Below are 20,677 nucleotides of genomic sequence, written 5' to 3'. Positions count from 1 at the left end.
GAAAGCGATTGGAGCCAATTATCGAGTGCAAATTGTATACATGAAGCGTGGAAAATATTTACATTCAAACTAGATCGAGCTGTAAAATCCTCTATTCCACTACGAAATAGGCGCTCAATCGCCAGCTATAAGGTGGAAATTCGTTAATTTGGTCAAAAAAATTGAAAAATTGGAAACTTGGTACTTGGGTTCGTCTCTGGAGAGGGAAGCCATGGCCGAAGTTGCCAGGCACATAACGCACTGCTTACCTGGTAATGGCGGGTTTAAAGGGCCGGCCCTTTCAATACCCAAGCGTGCATACGCCCCTTTTTCTTCTAGTCTTTGTTTTGCTTGTATTTATTTTTTTTGAGCTGTTTTATTTATTTTTTGCGTGATGTACGATAGTTTAGTATCAGGCAGTGAGGGTGAGGAAGACGCTACTCCCTCAGTACCAATCGATACAGCCTTAGGGAGTGCGCGTGCGTGCAGCCTACCTGTTGATCGTATTTTACACGTGTTGGGTTCCCAAATTGTGACAATGCCACGTGTAAGGCCATGATGTAACATGGCCTGAAACTATCTAAACAGCCACTACCAGCCTCCAAGCAGTTGTCAAGGGATTATGTAAGTACATATCTGAGTTTGGTACATATTGGAGTGAGTTATTTTTTTTTTTTATACCATGTGGGCTTTTCACGGGAATTTATGGGCTAAAGGGGATACTTTTTAGGGTACCTCCTATCTTAAAGCCCACCTGCTAGGAAACCGTTGCCCCGAGTGAGGAAGCGAGTTATGTGGGGGTTTTGAAGATGTTCACAGAAAAATGCGTTTTTCTCGACTTTCAGTTTTTCAGCATATACTGTTGAATAACTTTTTCAGTAATTGGTCAATTTCAAAAATTTTTGCAGCAAAATGATCAACAACCTCATCTTAACAAATGCCAGCATGATAATGCATGAACTCACTCAAATAAATTTACAACAGGCTTATAAACTCAAATTTTGATGAAAAAAAGGTAACAATTTGGCGTGTAATGAAATTGTTATAACATAGGTTATGTGTATGCCGATGCTAACATTTATTTGTTGTTATGTATATTATATGTGGTTAAGAGGAAATTGCCACACTGTTATTAGTTTTGATTTTATAATGGTATTTTGAATTATTTTCTTATCGCCGAAAAAATATTTATTGCAAAAAAACTACGCCACATTTGTGTACCAAATTAACACTGAAGACGTACACCATAAACGTACACCTTGTGTATAAATATTATTGAATTCGGTGAAAAAATAGCAATGGAAGAGCCAAAAAACCGATATTGATATCGAGTCATCGAATTACCACCTATTTATAGCCTAAATGGTGGAATTCAGAAATAAAATACTGTCTCTGCTAAAAAAAAACGCGCCTACCACAAATACAAAACAACTCAAAATGAAAGAGACAAGACTGAGCATGACCAATTACGACGCCATGCTAAAAAAAACTTATTAGGGAAAGTAAGAAAAATTATGAGCTCCATATCGCCAATCGAAGCAAGACGAATCCTAAAGAGTTTTTCAGTTATATCAGAACTAAAAAAGTAATAGCTTCAACAATAGGGCCGCTAGCTCTAGACAATGGCGAACACACGGACGACGAAATTGAAATGGCTATTAAATTAAACAATTACTTTGCGTCAGTCTTCACTAAGGAAAATTATTCAGAAAATCAGCCAACTGCACCAAATCACAGCAATAATGTCTTTTTAAATACGTGCGATATCCAAGAAAATGTAATTTTGAGCGCACAATAAATAAAGTTAAAACAAATAAAACTCCTGGTCCCGATAAAATTTCTCCACGAATACTAAAAGAGGCAAAGAACGAACTTGTTAAACCATTGTCTATCCTCTTTAATAAATCACTAAGCACTCGTAAAGTTCCTGATGACTGGAAACTCGCAAACGTAACTCCAATCTTTAAAAAAGGTGACAAGTCTCAAACTAGAAATTATCGACCAATTAGCCTCACTTCAGTGGTAGGTAAATTAATGGAGACAGTTTTGAGGATAAAGTTGTTGCATTCTTAGAAAGTAACAACATAATAAACGAATCACAACATGGATTTAGAAACAAGCAGTCATGTTTAACAAATTTCCTTGACTTTTTCCATGATATATACAATTTGCACGACAACACCAGAGCGGTCGATATCATATATCTTGACTTCCAAAAGGCTTTTGACAAAGTGCCACATAAACGTCTTATCAATAAAGTAAAAGCGCATGGTATAACTGGTGACATTGCAGCGTGGATCGAGGATTGGTTGTCTGATCGTAAACAGCGAGTTGTGATCAATGGTAAATCTTCAGACTGGATTAACGTAAGCAGTGGCGTTCCTCAAGGATCAGTTCTGGGACCTATTCTTTTATTATATATATTAACGACATTGATGAAAGAATAAATTGTAAGCTCTCAAAATTCGCAGATGACACAAAATTGCAAACAGAGTAGACTCAGAAAGCCAAAGACAACTTTTGCAAAGAGATTTAGATACTCTCATCGAATGGTCAAACAAGTGGCAAATGAAATTCAATATAGATAAATGCCACGTTTTACACATAGGAAATCAAAATCCTCAGGCGACATACAAGATGAATAATACCCCAATGACGAGTGTGGACAAAGAAAAAGATCTTGGTGTCATTGTTTCAGCAGACCTCAAGCCTAGCAAACACTGTACTGAAGTCGTCAAAACTGCGAATAAATTAGTTGGTTTCATTGGACGATCTTTCACTTTCAAGTCTGAGAAAATAATATTAACATTATATAACTCACTCGTCCGTCCACATCTCGAATACAATGTTCAGTTTTGGTCACCGTATTACAAAAAAGATATCGAAAAATTAGAAAAATACAACGCAGATTAACAAAAATGATCCCAAGGCTGCGGAACAAATCCTACGAGGAACGCCTAAAGGAATTAAATTTATTTTCTCTTGAGAAACGGAGAGTAAGAGGCGACCTTATCATGCTTTTCAAAATTTTTAATGGGTTTGCAAATATGAATATTCAAAAATACGTATCAGTCGACCAGTCAAATGTCACCAGAAGCAATGGTTTTAAAATTGTTGGTAAGCGTTTTGTAACAAATGAAGCCAAACACTTTTTCTTTAATCGCATAGTTAATATATGGAATGGTCTGCCATCAAATGTTGTCAACTCAGGTACTATCGAAACGTTCAAAGTTCGCCTCGATAAATACTTTGAATCTAATCCCCGGTTGTCGCTATTCATTTCCGAATAACTTGCGCTTTTTCTTTTATCTCCCGGGCCTCTGATCGTGGTTTAAATTGCCCGTTAGTTTGAATTACTCTCACCCTCCATACATGACACAGATAGCCCGGAGTGAACGGTCACTACTTTTACTCTCGATCTGTGAAGGGCTGTGGATAGTCAAGAGCCCTGACAGTAGGTGACCATCATCGGGATTTAAGGTACCAGGGTCACCGCTGCAGGGGTAACCATACAGTGTGCGGCGCCCTTTAAAGGGAAGTGCACTTTTACAGTGGTTGTACGGAGCTGGGGCCTGATTGACTGCTGCCTCTCTTGAAAGCGCCAGGCAAGGCTGCCGCACCACCTTTTTGACTCCACACTGTGTTTACATACATACTACACTACACTGCATACACGCACAGATAGCCCAGAGTGAACGGTCACTACTACTACTCTCGACCTGTGACGGGCTGTGTTTGGAGAGGGCCTTGTCAACCATTGATCATCATCGAGAACTAAGTACCAGGGATCAATGTTGCAAGGGGTTATCAGCGTACGGAGTCCCTACAGAGAAAGTATGCTATCTCAGTGGATTGAACGGAGCTGGGGCCTGATTGACTGCTGCCTCCCTAGAAAGCGCCAGGCAAGGCTGCCGCACCACCCATTCGACATACACACTGTGCATCCACGTACACAATGCACACACAACATGACATTTACCAAGCGTTAACACTTTCACCACAGACACAAGTAGTCAGACGTAGATTACACATTTCCTTTTCACTCTCTACTAAAATTCCATGTGATTTTTTAATATCACATGGTTTCGCCTTTTTTTTCCTGCCAGCCTTGGCTGGAGGGAGGGGTGGGTGGGGAGGAGCCTTCTGCTTTGCTGTCCTGTCTCTACCACTGGTGGTTAGTAGATAGTCTCCACAAACAGCCTAGTAAGGACCTAAGGGTCTGTTTCTGTTTGTCTTCCTTTGTATATTAGTTTGTATATTCCTTATCATTATTACCATCATCATCATCATCATCATCATTATTAGAATCTGAAAGATTTTTTAACTTTTCTCAATTGCTTAAGAACTTGAAGTAAGCCACAAAAAGTCCACATGTAATGTAAATAATATTACAAGCAAACATTTCTTACTGAATGAGAAAATAGTGGTAATATCAATCGTTTCTTTAGTATTCCATTTAACCGTTGTACGAGTATTCATACATTATGTTTCCTTATTGAGTCGCTATCATATATCTTTGAACAGCATTGAAGTGGAAAATGCATAAAAGTTAATTACCTTTGCTAGCCATGTTATAAAAATATCCTTCCATGCAGAAACTTTAATATATATCACTCAAACATTTGTATTTTTAAAGCATTAAAAATTCTACATGAACTACCATAACATAACACTGTGACCTGAAATTCCGAAAAACACGAACACATTTAATTTCTGTTTACCAAAAACAAGAAGCAGTTTAACAAAAAAAAAAAAAAAAAATTGAAAAGTAAAAAAAAGAAAAAAAAATCACCAGTCTGTCAGGTTCAGATGTGTGATAATCAAACCTGCCAAACTCGCACCAACACTGACACAAAACTCCACAAGTCTCGGATATAGGGACACACCAGGATACGGACACCACGCAAATAGCCAGGCCCTTCATTAGACAGAGCCATTAACTCCAAAAGGAAACTCCAAACAGCAAACTCTACATCAGGTTTCCCGAATATTTATTGCCACTTTTCAACCTTTAGGCCACTGTGTTTGCTGCAGCCATTATACACATTTGTCAGCGAGGTTCCCGGCTCGCCACTGATGCTTAGAAGGGCTTGAAAGTCGAGTGGGTGAAGGAGAGCTGGGAAGAGGATGGAGGGTATTCGTGGATGGTGTGCTGAGTTTAGAGATGAAAGTAGGTAGAGATAGAGCGAGTGTTAGAGGAGGTGCTGAGTAGGAAAGTTATGTGAAGAAGTGTCTGTATCAAGCATGTGGAGGGGGAAGAAGACAAAGGGGAGGAAGAGGAGGAGGAGGAGGAGGAGGAGGAGGAGGAGGAGGAGGAGGAGGAGGAGGAGGAGAAGGAGGAGGAGGAGGAGGAGGAGGAGGAGAAAAAGGATTAGGAGGAAAAGGAAGAGGAGGAGGAGGAGGAGGAGGAGGAGGAGGAGGAGGAGGAGGAGGAGAAGGAAGAGGAAGAGAAGTATACAAAGGAGTATACAAAGGAGGGACAAAAAGCAGCAGGCCTACTGGTTCTTACTAGGCTGTTTGTGATCTACTCAATCTAAGCTAATGCTAGAGAAAAAGAATAGCAAAGGCGAAGGCTCCTCCCCACCCACCACTACCTCCAGCCAGAGGCTGGCAGGAAATAAGGAAAGGGCACTCAGCATGGAAACATTGTGTGGATATTTTAATGAGGAACGAGAAGAGAGTTGTGCGTCACTGTCACTACAACTAAAAGTTTTGGGAAAGAGTCAACTACACCGCCAGGCACTGCCAGCCAACTTCCCAACACTACAAACCTACTTTTATTTAAAAGAACGTTTAGGACATCGGATAATATCGGAGCAGCGGATTACTGTCGAGATACTTGTCCAATCTATTCTTGAAGGCTGAAACTGTTTCGTTATCGATGAAATTAAAGGGAAGAGAATTCCAAACGTTACCAATGTTATTTAAAAAGAAATGTTTTTCTTCATTTCATGAGAATCTTTGACCAATTATTTTGGGGTTGTTCTGTCTTCTTGTTAAATTTTAGCGGTCAAATGTAAAGTAATCATCTATATTAATGTTGCCGAATCCTTTGAATATTTTAAAAACTTCAATTAGATCTCTTCGCATTCTACGTCTTGAGAGACTAAAGAGATTAGGTTTCTTGAGTCTCTCTTCATAAGGTCTGTTTCTCAGCCTAGGAATCATTTTCGTCACTCTGCGTTGGACTCTTTCCAGCTTTTCGATGTCTTTCTTATAATAGGGTGACCAGAATGGTATGCAGTATTGGAGATGGGGTCTGACGATCGAATTATAGTGTTTTAATATTACTTTTTTTCTTATTTGTTTTCAAAAACACGTCCTTGTTGGCTGTCTTGACCACTTGTGAGCAGTGCTGTCCGAGGAGGAGGAACAGGAAAAAGAGGAGGAGGAGGAGGAGGAGGAGGAGGAGGAAGAGAAGGAGGAGGAAGAGGAGGAGGAGGAAGAGGAGGAGGAGGAGGAAGAAGAGGAGGAATATGACATGGGAGAGATGGAGAAAAAAAGGAGGAAGAAGAAGAAGAAAAGTAAGTGAAGAAAGGAAGATAATAGTTAGCTAGTTGGTGACACAAATGAAAAATAAAACATACATAGCAATAAAAGAAATAAATCTCATAAAAAGACAAGGAGAATAAAAACAACAGCGATTGCAATAAATAAACTCAGCAACAAAAATTCGAACAAAGAATAATCCCCAGAGAACAACACGAGACAAAAACCTGAAACACCAAAATATCTCCGAGAAATAACACAAAAAGCTAAAGACGAAAAGAGGAAGCGTGTGAAGTGGCCAGAGTCAATGGAAGCGGGAAGATATGAAGTTTTTGATGAGACGCCACACGTGCTGGGAGAACAGGCGCTCAAAGGAACACGCCGAGGCTAATAAGAATGCAAGAGAGAGCAAAGAAAATGCAACACATGCGCCGCGTAATGTGGTGAAGATTAACAATGAAAGCGACGGAGAAAGAAGCCTTGAAAGCGAGTTTTGGTGTGAGAGAGAGAGAGAGAGAGAGAGAGAGAGAGAGAGAGAGAGAGAGAGAGAGAGAGAGAGAGAGAGAGAGAGAGAGAGAGAGAGAGAGAGAGAGAGAGAGAAAGAAAGATAACAGAAAAGTCAGACGAACATGTAAAAAAAAAAGGAAACAGGAAGCAGGATATAATGCAGACAAGCAAAAAGTAATAACATGCAAGCAGGCAGGTAGAGAGACAGACAGACACACACACACACTACACACACACACACACACACACACACACACACACACACACACACACACACACACACACACACACACACACACACACACACACACACACACACACACACACACACACAAATGATAGAGATAGATAAACAGACAGACAGAAAGCCAGACACGCAGACACACAGAGACAAACAAAATAGGAGATATGGAAATACAAATAGACAAAGACACACATAAAGACAGACACACGCAAGCTAATGTATTCTCAGACAAGCAAAGAAGGACAATAGAATAAGAAAAAAACAAAGAAACCGAAGAAAAAAAAAATATAAAGAGAAGGGACTAGAAGAAAACAAACCACGTATTATATTTCAGAGAGTTGTAGAAGAATGTAGGGAATGAAGAGGAGAAGGGCAGTGGTGGTATGTGTGGCGTGTTAAGTTTGGCAGGCGGTATGGGAGAGGAGGAAAGGAAGGACTGGACTTTCGGTAAGTTAGAGGAGAATGAAGGATACTAGAGGACTGTTAAGGGCACACACAACTATTCCTATACAGAAAAACACGTAGAAATACCTCGATAAATGAAGATAAGTTCATATCAGTTTAATAATGTTTTTTTTTTTTTTTGATAAATGACATGCACCAGTAGTAGTGAAAGTGAAGGGAGAGAGAGAGAGAGAGAGAGAGAGAGAGAGAGAGAGAGAGAGAGAGAGAGAGAGAGAGAGAGAGAGAGAGAGAGAGAGAGAGAGAGAGAGAGAGAGAGAGAGAGAGAGAGAGAGAGAGAGAGAGAGAGAGAGAGAGAGAGAGAGAGAGAGAGAGAGAGAGAGAGAGAGAGAGAGAGAGAGAGAGAGAGAGAGAGAGAGAGAGAGAGAGAGAAGAAGAAAAGTAATGAAAGAAAGAATATTAGGAATGAAAAAGAAAAAAAAAAGAAATATAAAATAAATTAAGAGACAAACACAATACAACACAAAATACGAAATACTGAAAGTTAACTGGAACGCAACACATAGTCAGAACAAAACCACTCAAACTTGTACAGTGAAAAAGAAGAACAAATGAAAAAGAAGCAAGAATGATAAAACTTTGGAAAATTTAGTCTCTAGCTCTACATAAAAAACAAAACACGATATTCGCAGCAGGAAAGGAGTGACAGAAGTTTGTAAAAATGATGCATTGATTGCTACACGAATGGAGACGTACGATAATCACAAGAAAAAATGAAACGACATGAGTTCGATAATCTAGTTACGGAAACACCTCATTAACGAAAGACGATACTCACAGCTGGAGAGAGAGAGAGAGAGAGAGAGAGAGAGAGAGAGAGAGAGAGAGAGAGAGAGAGAGAGAGAGAGAGAGAGAGAGAGAGAGAGAGAGAGAGAGAGAGAGAGAGAGAGAGAGAGAGAGAGAGAGAGAGAGAGAGAGAGAGAGAGAGAGAGAGAGAGAGAGAGAGAGAGAGAGAGAGAGAGAGAGAGAGAGAGAGAGAGAGAGAGAGAGAGAGAGAGAGAGAGAGAGAGAGAGAGAGAGAGAGAGAGAGAGAGAGAGAGAGAGAGAGAGAGAGAGAGAGAGAGAGAGAGAGAGAGAGAGAGAAGAGGACGGAGCTTTGTAAAATTGGAAGGTAGAAGAAGAATAAGGACAAAAACAAGAAGAACAAGAACAAGAACAAGAACAAGACGAACAAGAAAAAGAAGAAGAAAAAGAAGAAGAACAAGAACAAAGAAGAAGAAAAAGAAGAAAAGAAGAAAATAGATGATAAATATATAAGCAACAACAAGAAATAAAAGAAAGAAAGAAAGAAAGAAAGAAAGAAACACACGACTCAATGCATCCACTTGAGATACACAAACTAAACAGGATAGAAAAGAACCAAGACAAAGACACAATAACAAAAAGACTTCATACACTTTTATACCAAGGTGACGCTGCATCAGAGGAAGGCAGGCAGGCAGTCACTCAAGTCAGTCACTCAGTCACTCCATTCACTTATGTTCATTTCTGCTGAGTGAGGAGGACATCACAAGGCAGGGCTTACGTGTAGCTCCGAGCTGCTCTTTGCTGATGGCCTCACCCTGACACCAGATAAAGCTATAGGGAAGGGCTCTAGATTGGTATAGTGAATTGAGAGGGGAAGATTGAAGATGAATACTAGGAAGGGTGGTATAATGGGTAGTAGTAAGTGTAAGAGAGAGAGAGAGAGAGAGAGAGAGAGAGAGAGAGAGAGAGAGAGAGAGAGAGAGAGAGAGAGAGAGAGAGAGAGAGAGAGAGAGAGAGAGAGAGAGAGAGAGAGAGAGAGAGAGAGAGAGAGAGAGAGAGAGAGAGAGAGAGAGAGAGAGAGAGAGAGAGAGAGAGAGAGAGAGAGAGAGAGAGAGAGAGAGAGAGAGAGAGAGAGAGAGAGAGAGAGAGAGAGAGAGAGAGAGAGAGAGAGAGAGAGAGAGAGAGAGAGAGAGAGAGAGAGAGAGAGAGAGAGAGAGAGAGAGAGAGAGAGAGAGAGAGAGAGAGAGAGAGAGAGAGAGAGAGAGAGAGAGAGAGAGAGAGAGAGAGAGAGAGAGAGAGAGAGAGAGAGAGAGAGAGAGAGAGAGAGAGAGAGAGGAGAAAGTTTCGTAACTTTAATGGTGTAGTTGAATCTGGAAGGTAGGAATGGATTAAGTGGAGTGGTAGGAAAATAATCAAATCGTGATGTAACGGTTAGTAATAAGCAAAGACTTCATGACTTCATAAAGTAAAGATCAATATCTTTGATGGAGGTGAATGAAAATGAATAAAGAATTTGCAACACCAGGAGAGCAATAAGGATGATTAGTTTGTATTGCAGGGAGAGAGTATTGTAACATTTATGTAATGGTAAGAAACATTTTAAGTGAAGAGGGATACATTCATAACTTTATTGATAGTGATTGAGAAAGAATGAAGTATTTACAATATCAGAAACGTAGGAATGGTGGTTACTCTGAAGTGCTAATGACAGTATGAAAAGGATCCCGAAAAATTCTTTATGTTCTTATCGAGAAAAACGTAAAGGCAGTATGAGATTTGAATTCCTCAAATACTAGTTTTGCTGTCATCAGTGTCACGTACGATTACATTCGTAATTTATAACAATACCACATCAAAATGAATATACAAAACTGCACCATACCATAAATTTATATTCCAAACGTGAAGCAAATCAAGTGAGACAGTGAAGAATCATCATAGTGAAAAATAGCATAAAAAATGCACCAGACTATGTAATTATATTCCAGATAATCAAACCTTACATCAAACATGGAGCACATCGAAATAATGTGTACTGTAGATTTGCACCAAACTATTAAATTATATTCCAAATGTGCTACAAATCAACAAACCTTACATTAAACTTGTACAACAATAAAATAACATTACCTACATTTTTCAACGCAACGTAAAAATATATCCTAAACGTGCACTAAATCATCAAACCTTAGAGTAATCTTGCATCACACTATAATAACATTCTGATCTGCCCAAACCTACTGAATCACATTCGAAACTTATATACAGTCTCCAAATCCTTCAGTAAAGGTACACTACAACACTTATCCATAATTCAAACACAAGTAAAACCACTAAAACATGTAAACATTATGAATTTAACTCTTTCGATGCAAATTTCGCGCCATTAAAAGCAATGCAGTAAAGAATGATAGATTTTGCAACGTTTTGACAATATAATATTAGGAAATGGCTGCAGGAGAAGAGGAAACGTCTTATTAAGGATAGTAATTAAAGAAAAATGTGTCAAATAGCAATAAGATAACGAGACTAAACCATATTGAAATGATATATCAGGAAGCCAAACAATTACTCAGGCATGTTTTCAGTGCACCTTCTCACTATCACTCCCATCTCTCTCTCGCCACCAGAAGAGACCTATGACCTGCTGTCCGCCGCAGAGAAGAAGGTGGACGTCACGCTGTACGAGGTGGTGGAGAGCTCCGTGCACGACGACCTGCCCATGGTGAGTGCACATGACATCACCAGACTACGACAGGACACTCTACCACATTGTCATACTACAACTTTTTAAGATATTGGAATTTTATTTTATTTTTTCCTTTCTTCCGCATTTTCTTTTTGATGTAGTGTGTAGTTAGTTTGATGTATGTGATTATGCCAATTAGGGGATTCCTTTCACACATGCACACACAATCACAAACACACACACACACACACACACACACACACACACACACAACAATCATATTCATAGAATTTTCAAAGACGTATAATTTGCTAAGGAATATTGGATTAACATTTCACTATATGGACAAAGAAATGATGAAGAAATTGATAAGTACTAAAATAAAACCTAGATTGGAATATGCAGGAGTTGTGTGGACCCCCCATAAAAAGAAACACATAAGGAAATTGAAGAGAATACAAAAAATGGCTAAAATAATGGTTCCAGAATTTAAAGGGATGACATATGAGGAGAGACTAAAAGCTATGGATCTACCAACCTTGTAACAGAGAAGAGAGAGAGGGGGTCTGATACAAGTTTATAAATTGATTAACGGAATGGATCAAATGGATAATGAGAAACTAATCCTGAGAGAAGAATATGACATTAGAAGCACGAGATCGTATAGTAAGAAACTGAGGAAGGGAAGATGTCTGAGAGATGTAAAAAAAAATTAGTTTCCCGCAAAGATGTGTTGAGACTTGGAACAGTTTGAGTGAGGAAATGGTGTCAGCAAAGAGTGTACATAGTTTTAAAGTGTAGATATGGAGACGGGGCCACACGAGCATAAAGCCCAGGCCCTGTAAAATTACAACTAGGTAAATACAACTTGGTAAATACACACACACCATTTATATTTTGGGAGGGTAAACAGAAGTGATAAGAAATAAGAAAAGAAGCCGAAGTGTTTAGAAATTAAATTAGTGAAAGAAAAGAAATCATTACCAAGAAACAGAGCAATACTACATCAATATGCCAAACTCTAAGCGCCAGGCACACCAACACACCACTCCATGGATGAAAAAATAGAGAGACCGTTAAGAAAAAAATAAGAAAAGAAGAATGCAAAATACTGGAAAATTAAACAAGAGCCAAATAGAAAAATCAATCAACAAATATTATAACACAGGAACACTTCACCACGGGAAATGACACAAACCACCACATAACCACATCAAAACCTCCCACCACCACATTAATATACACCAAAGCAACACACACTGTAACGCCACACCACACACTACACGCACAGGCACACTACACGCCAATGCAGCATAAATCATAACAAAGAGCTCGCACCACAATGAACTACATCATAACATTATACACGAACAGGAAGGCACGGCGCAGCACAGTAGCATTGCATTACAGACACAACATTTCTACTGTAGCAATAACTAACGGTACATAACACACGAATGGCAATCCTTCTCGTTTTCCTCCTTTTCTTCTTCCTCTTACTCCTCCTCTTCCTCCTCCTCCTCTTCCTCGTTTTTTTTTTCTTATTTTTTGCTGGTGTTCCTTCCCTTGTTCCACTATATCCTATTTCTTGTTTTCTGCTGCCTTTTCCTCTTCTCTTTTTCTTCCTCCTTTTCCTCTTTCTTGCTTTTATCGTTTTACGCTCTTCTTATTTCCTTTCTTTCTGTTTCAGCTAATTATTATTTTATCACATTTTCTTCTTCGTTTTCTTTTATCATTCTCTCCTTCTCATCACTTTTTCTTCTTCCTTCTTCTCTTTCTTCAATTTTTCTCTTTCCTCCTAGGTATTTTCTATTTATTTTTTTCATTCATTCATTCACTTCTTCTTCTTCTTCTTCTTCTTCTTCTTCTTCTTCTTCTTCTTCTTCTTCTACTACTACTACTATTACTACTACTACTACTACTACTACTACTACTACTACTACTACTACTATTTCTCCCCCGTTCTACTCCTCCTCCTATCCTTCTCCACCTCCTCTTCCTCCTATTACTAATATCTTCCTTACCGCTGCTTCCGTTCATGCTATATATATCTTCCTATCAATCCTTATTTCACCACTACCATCATCACCTATCCCTTTTACTTCTCCCCTCCTATAACTATTCTTACCAATATATCTATTCTTACTATTAGTTCTGCTATCAATACTCCCAATACTTCCCCACCAACGCCACATTCACTGACGAAAATCAGTGACATTGGCTCTTCAGGAGAATTTAACATCATTAGCCAGATGATTGGATGCCAATAAACACAGAGTAGCGTGATCCTGTTATGGAAACGTCACATAAGAAGGACGAAAAAGGAAATGGGATAGGGGAATGTGGTTGGTACTTAATAGGGGTTCAAATTCCCTGATAGCTGTACTGGGCGAGACAGCGGTGAAGAGAAAAAGGAGAGGAGGGAAAGACGGAAGGGAGAAGGGAAAGTTATGTTGTTTATGACTTAATGATTAGGATATTTTTTTGTGTGTGTGTTCTGCATTTTCCCTTCTTTTATTCTTCAACAGTTTATCTTTAATGTATTTTCTGTGTATATCCTTCTTCTTCTTTTTGTTCTTGCTCTTATTTTCTTTCTTTTATTCCTGCCCTTTTTTCTTTATTTTTTTTCTTTCACATTCTTATCCTTAATTTCTTAATCATGTTTCTACCACCATCACCACCACCACCACTATCACACCCTCCCCCTTCTTCCTCTAATCCTCCTCTTCTTTTTTATTACCCATTCCCTCTCTTATCCTCCATATCTTTTAGTTTTTCCTCTACTCTTTTTCACGTTATTTTTCGTTATCCCCACTTATCATCCACCTCCTCCCTTCAATCTCTTTTCTTCCTCCTCTGCCTCCTACCCTCCTCCTTCCTCCTTCCTTTATCTTAATGGCTGGTAAATATATATAAAAAAAAAGGAGAATGTAAAGAATATGACAAAAGAAGGAGGAAATAATCTCCAAGCACTCATATTTCTTTCACACTCGACATATATATAGTACTAGGAGAAGGAAATTTGAAAATATATGTAGCGCTGGGAAATATTTATAGTCAGTAATATATCTGTTTAGGCTGGACAGAGGACACAGTCTTGACGTGAACATTTTTTTTTTATAAATATGACGTGTGTGTGTGTGTGTGTGTGTGTGTGTGTGTGTGTGTGTAGAAGCAAACCTCCCCCCATTGTGTGCTATTAAGGCTTTCTGGAGCAATGAACAGCAGGAGAGGCAGTGGCAAGAGTAAGGAAGCATTGGTGAGAAAGAGAGAGTGAGGAGAGATAGGCAAGGGAGTGCTGGATTCGGGCCGCTCCAAGGAAGCACAAACACTCCAGATTGGTGCGGCGGCGGCTCGGGTCTCGGGGACAATTGGCACATTCACATCCTGTGGAGCTTAGTTTATCGCTGCCTCACGCTCCGTCAGCACTGGGTCAGGAATCGGTCGTGGGGTTGTGTTATTTTCTATCCGCAGTGTGTGTGTGTGTGTGTGTGTGTGTGTGTGTGTGTGTGTGTGTGTGTGTGTGTGTGTGTGTTTATCATCCGTGTGTGTGTGTGTGTGTGTGTGTGTGTGTGTGTGTGTGTGTGTGTGTGTGTGTGTGTGTGTGTGTGTGTGTGTGTGTGTGAGTGTATTAGTGTTGCACTCTTCCTCTCTCCTGAAACAGCGCTTATGGATGAATTTATATTAATATCTATACATCCATACACACCCACGCAATACTACAAGCGCGCTCGTACGCGTGCACACACACACACACACACACACACACACACACACACACACACACACACACACACACACACACACACACACACACACACACACACACACACACACACACACACACACACACACACACACACACACACACACACACACACACACACACACACACACACACACACACACACACACACACACACACACACACACACACACACACACACACACACACACACACACATAAACACACACAAATCAAAGGAGGTAGTGTTCTCCAGTTTATGAGTCTATTTTGTCAATAACGCTCACCCTACAACCATCAATCTCTTGCCAATACTAGCCATGAATTGCCCATATAATTAACTCATCAGCATGCCGCGGACAGGTGTATCATTGCCTCACCTTCACCAACACGTGCGTCATTAGCTATGGATCTGGTAATGGCTCATCACTGTCTATCTATATGAGGGAATCACGTCGGTAAAAGATGTTCTTTCGACACGAAATTATTGATGAGTATGTATGTTGTTTGAAATTGGTGTAAAAATGTGGGGCTTTATTTTATTACTTTATTCACTTTCTTCTTGCGGTCAGTTATGATATTTCTAAATTGTAGCCTTCATTCATGAAAATATAAATACTGTTTGGTATTTAAGTTAGAATATGGCGCTTTAGCATTGCTTTTGTTTCACTTATTTTTTGATGAAACGTTAATTTGCAGTCCTTACTCATTATTAGGTACCAAGACAAGTGGCAAGATATTTTTTTTATTATTGATAAAATGTAACTTTTATTCAGAAATTTTACATTTTTTCCTTAATAGGAATAGCATACGTAACGCTTTGTTCACAGTTTTGTGTGAGTTATCTTTAAAACGTGGCTTTTTGCACATGAAAAGATGCATTTTGTTGGTATATCTAGAAATAAAAGGGTGACGCTTTGTTCTGGATTTTTCATTATTATTATTTCTATCGAACGTGGATTTTAATCATTGTGAAAAGTATTTGTAGATCATCTCTCTACCTGGCAGTATTTTCACCTTTCATTCTTGTGAAGTACAGTACGCTAAGGATCAGTCAATTAATCCATCAATCTGTTAATCATTTAGTTACAACTTCTATATTCCACGCATTCTTTCGTTCTCTTCCCTGACAGCTTCTCACTTTTTTTTTCTCCTCATCCATCTTTTTCTGTTATATCTTTCTTCCTTCTGCTCTTCTTTTCTGTTCTGTTTTCTTTGTCCCTCCCGCCAAATCCCATCTCTCTCTCTCTCTCTCTCTCTCTCTCTCTCTCTCTCTCTCTCTCTCTCTCTCTCTCTCTCTCTCTCTCTCTCTCTCTCCATCAACTGCACTGAACATTAGCATTACATTCTCTCATTTTCTTCTTTTTTCTTTACTATAGGCACATGTAATTTAATCATCGAAAGAAAATCAATATATCTTCTTCGTTTGCTATCCTGACTCATCTCCAATCAGTGGCCTTTCCCTCTTTTTTTCCTCCAGTTACCCTCTCCTTTTCACCACCATACACTCTCATTCCCATTCTAAACTAGTCTAGAGCAGAACGGTTCGTTTGATCACAAGCAGATTAATTCAAACACTCAGGAAACAATTAAAGTGATGCTGTTCCCGAGTTTTTTTTTTTTTTCAATCGCAGCTGGAAATGTTGATGGTGGTTTGTTTTCTTTTAATCACAAGCTGTGCGTCACAGTAATTCATCTCATTGCTGCCTGTATTATTTTTCTGAGTGTGTGTGTGTGTGTGTGTGTGTGTGTGTGTGTGTGTGTGTGTGTGTGTGTGTGTGTGTGTGTGTGTGTGTGTGTGTGTGTGTGTGTGTGTGTGTGTGTGTGTGTGTGTGTGTGTGTGTGTGTGTGTGTGTGTGTGTGTGTGTGTGTGTGTGTGTGTGTGTGTGTGTGTTTTAGATAGGTGCTTATTGGTGCGCTATTATAAGATTGGATAACATGTTGATTTTGTCAGTAAGATCATTAATTTTGAGTGTAGTAAAGGCCGGATTTTTAAACAATACCTTCCACCTTCATCACTTGAAGGGTCCCATCCTGAAGAAATCGATATTCTTAAAAGCGAACGCTGCTTTCCCGCAGCTCGGAGAGGCAATGCTCAGGTAGGATTTATTAGTTTTTTATTGTGAACTGATTGATTTTAGAAACATAAAAAATATATAAGTTATCGTCTAAATAGCCTATTTTACAAAAATTATGATCGGAACCAAACCCAGGAATTAGGAATAGCAACTGTCAACATCACCGCCGCCACCAGCTTCAATCACCGCATCTCTATCTCCCAAACTTTCAATCAGAATTCTACTTACCTTACGATCAACTGTATGTTTTTATCGCTTGATAAGTACCCATAGTTGGTGGAATGCCCTCTTCTCATAACCTGTACAGTTGAAGGTGGCCATTCTCTCCCGTGTTATGGCCACTACGGCCATAAGTGCTTTTATTTAGAGGCACTTTTCCTGGCTCACCAAGTCTATTAATAAATCATAATGCCTGTGGTGGAACGGTGAGACACCGTGGTCTGGACTGGTCAAGTCAGGTCAGGTCAGGACTGCATGGCTGGCAGCTGATGTGATGGTAAGCAAACACTGCTACCAACCACCACCAAATTATACTCATGGTTTATTTCGTTAAAAGCATTAAGAATAAATGTATGAATATGGGATGATATTCCTAGCATGTAATATCATGTGACAAATCACGCTAAATAGCTGTTTAGCCTTTGTTGAAGGTGGAAGATACTGTTTAAGAATATAGTGAAATAATTGTAGAATGGTCAGTTAAATGGAATGACTGATCTTGGTAAATATATGGAAGAGGCAGTACACACCTTTCGAAACGATAATATTTTCCAGTGAGGGGTAAAGAACTATATCAGGGAGTGATGTGAACCTTTCATTAAAGCCAATCACATCTCACTGAACACTTCCCTTTCTGTCTCACAATACAAAGCGGCAGTCACAACCTGTTTTTTTTAAAGACAACTCGCTTCCTTTACACAAAACTACATGCCTCTTTATGTCCACCTTTTAATGACTTGAAGTCATTTAAGAGGTAGGTTTCACCTCTTATATTTGGTTATCTTTTTTTGACCTTGCTCGGGAAGTCGTACTTCATTCAGCCTGTTTTAGATATATCTTAGGTGCCCTCCACCGGTTTCTCTCTCTCTCATATATATATATATATATATATATATATATATATATATATATATATATATATATATATATATATATATATATATATATATATATATATATATATATATATATATATATATATATATATATATATATATATATATATATATATATATATATATATATATATATATATATATATATATATATATATATATATATATATATATATATATATATATATGGCAGTGGCAGCTAGTATCACTTTCCCCTACATACATACATGAAAGAAAAATATACAAAAAATATGTGCTGCTGAAATATACTGATATGGTTTCATAAGGGCAAATGGACTGGAACGATGGCTATGTTCAACACATCCACATACATATACTAGTACAAAGATCTTTTGCACACACTCACAAACACACACACACACACACACACACACACACACACACACACACACACACACACACACACACACACACACACACACACATAAACAGTATGCACCACCACATAAAACTGTAATAATCTTGGTGTATAGTATAAATATAAGGTATACTTAACAACTCTCACTTCTTTACCCTCCTTCTCTCTCTCTCTCTCGGCAGCACTCCCTCGGGCAAAGCTCAGACGCGTACCGGCCCCTGGTGAGGCAACAACACTCACCGAAGGATGTGGAGGATTACCCAGGTGTAAGGGGTGACATGTACTGCCCGGTGGACCAGATGATGCAGGCTGAGGAGAGCGTGGTATGAGCCGAGGCCACCAGGGATGGAGGCCACACTGAGGAAGAAAGATAAAGAGTGTTTAACCCTAAGAGGAGCTATCCAAGAGTCTTCCCACTAAGTTATCATAAGAGCATAAGAGCGTAAAAAATAAGGGAAACCACAAAAAGCCATCAGGTCTAGACGTGGCAGTCCCTGAGAAGATTAAAAGATTTTAAATACTGCATGATGGGGAAGAAATATCATGTATATTTCTCTAAGGTATGATCTCAAGCAGTTGATAAGAGGCGACTAAAGTTTCAGGCTAAGAAGATGTTTTAACTCGCCTTCACCTCCATGTGTGGCGAAAGAAACGTCAGGTGAGGCTTCGTCCTTCTATTTCCTTTATCCCTTATTTTATTAATGAAGAAGACTATGGAAAGAAGATTAATACTTAAAGCAATTGTCAAGATCGTGGAACATGGCAAATCTGTTTAGAGGAGTGAGTTGTGAGCGTCACGTGACGGCGGGAAGCAGTGCGGGCAGGTGTGGACGGTGAACTAGACATTTCAGATCAGGATCTTAATTCGGCACTATTTACAGTGCTGCAATATCGACCTGCCTGCACGACCTCGTTCGCACGTCATTCGGTGCTAAACGCAAACAGTGGTTCCATTCCCTACAATACTGTGTGTTCTGATGGCCGCGTTACGAGGCTGCAGGAGTGCTGGATTGCAGCCCCACACACTGGTGCGGCGGAATTCTAGTGGCACCCCTCCACCATACATGTGTGAGGTTCAGTGTGTCACGTCACGTCTGCTAGTCAGGATACCTAGGCGGCCAGGAGGCGCTCCTAGGATCCATTCACCCTCATTGTGTACAACTCAATCACCCAAAGATGATCATTTATGTATGTATATACATATATATATGTATAAGGTATCTGTTGCTTGGAGTATATAATATATGTACACATATGTCTATATATACATTCTTAAGCAAATGTATGTATATATATATGTCTATTGATAAAACTGTTATAATGAAATTATATATAAATGTTTCAGTGTGTGTGTGTGTGTGTGTGTGTGTGTGTGTGTGTGTGTGTGTGTGTGTGTGTGTGTGTGTGTGTGTGTGTGTGTGTGTGTGTGTGTGTGTGTGTGTGTGTGTGTGTGTGTGTGTGTGTGTGTGTGTGTGTGTGTGTGTGTGTGTGTGAGAGAGAGAGAGAGAGAGAGAGAGAGAGAGAGAGAGAGAGAGAGAGAGAGAGAGAGAGAGAGAGAGAGAGAGAGAGAGAGAGAGAGAGAGAGAGAGAGAGAGAGAGAGAGAGAGAGAGAGAGAGAGAGAGAGAGAGAGAACATTTGTGTGTGTGTGTGTGTGTGTGTGTGTGTGTGTGTGTGTGTGTGTGTGTGTGTGTGTGTGTAGGTGCGCGCAGGTGTGTATGAATGATTTTGAGTACGTGTGTGTGCGTTTACACGCGCATAGTGTGTGTGTGTGTGTGTGTTTGTGTGTTTGTGTGTGTGTGTGTGTGTGTGTGTGTGTGTGTGTGTGTGTGTGTGTGTGTGTGTGTGTGTGTGTGTGTGTGTGTGTGTGTGTGTGTGTGTGTGTGTGTGTCCATGAGTACGTGCGTCGCTCCCCTCCAAGAGCAGCAGCTTCCTAATAGTAGCAGCGGTTCACAGGTCACCAGCCCCATGGCGGGGTGTGTGTGTGTGGGATGCCTGACTGGGGAGCGGGGCGGTGGATCCGTAGATCTCTGGGATCCCCTCCCACTCCCTCTTCTGATCCCACGTGTCTATATCCAGGCATCGACGTGAAATCAATATTTTTGTATTATTTGTTTGAATAAACAGGAAAAAAAACAGGCAAATGAATTTTTTCCTCCAGATACCAACGCAGCGATGGTCCACCACAAGGCAAAGGACACTTCATTAAAACACCAATAAAAGTGTGCATGTGTGTGTGTGTGTG

At 39.7% G+C, this 20,677-nt stretch overlaps 1 protein-coding gene across 2 annotated transcripts in view; it reads left to right on the top strand.

The window, feature by feature from the left end:
• Nucleotides 1-19,741, top strand: part of LOC123514303 (hemicentin-2-like) — a 236,942-nt gene extending 217,201 nt beyond the window's left edge. For both annotated transcript variants that reach the window (XM_045272124.1, XM_045272125.1), the window contains exons 15-16: nt 11,059-11,153; nt 18,617-19,741. In XM_045272124.1, the coding sequence (XP_045128059.1) occupies nt 11,059-11,153; nt 18,617-18,763 (242 nt within the window). In that variant the 3' untranslated portion in view covers nt 18,764-19,741. The remainder of the gene's footprint in view (nt 1-11,058; nt 11,154-18,616) is intronic.
• Nucleotides 19,742-20,677: the final 936 nt, after the last annotated feature.

Source organism: Portunus trituberculatus, chromosome 37 (assembly GCF_017591435.1).
Source record: "Portunus trituberculatus isolate SZX2019 chromosome 37, ASM1759143v1, whole genome shotgun sequence".
NCBI lineage: Eukaryota > Metazoa > Arthropoda > Malacostraca > Decapoda > Portunidae > Portunus > Portunus trituberculatus.
The sequence above is the reverse complement of the archived record's forward strand: the minus strand, read 5'-3'. Positions and strand labels throughout refer to the sequence as shown.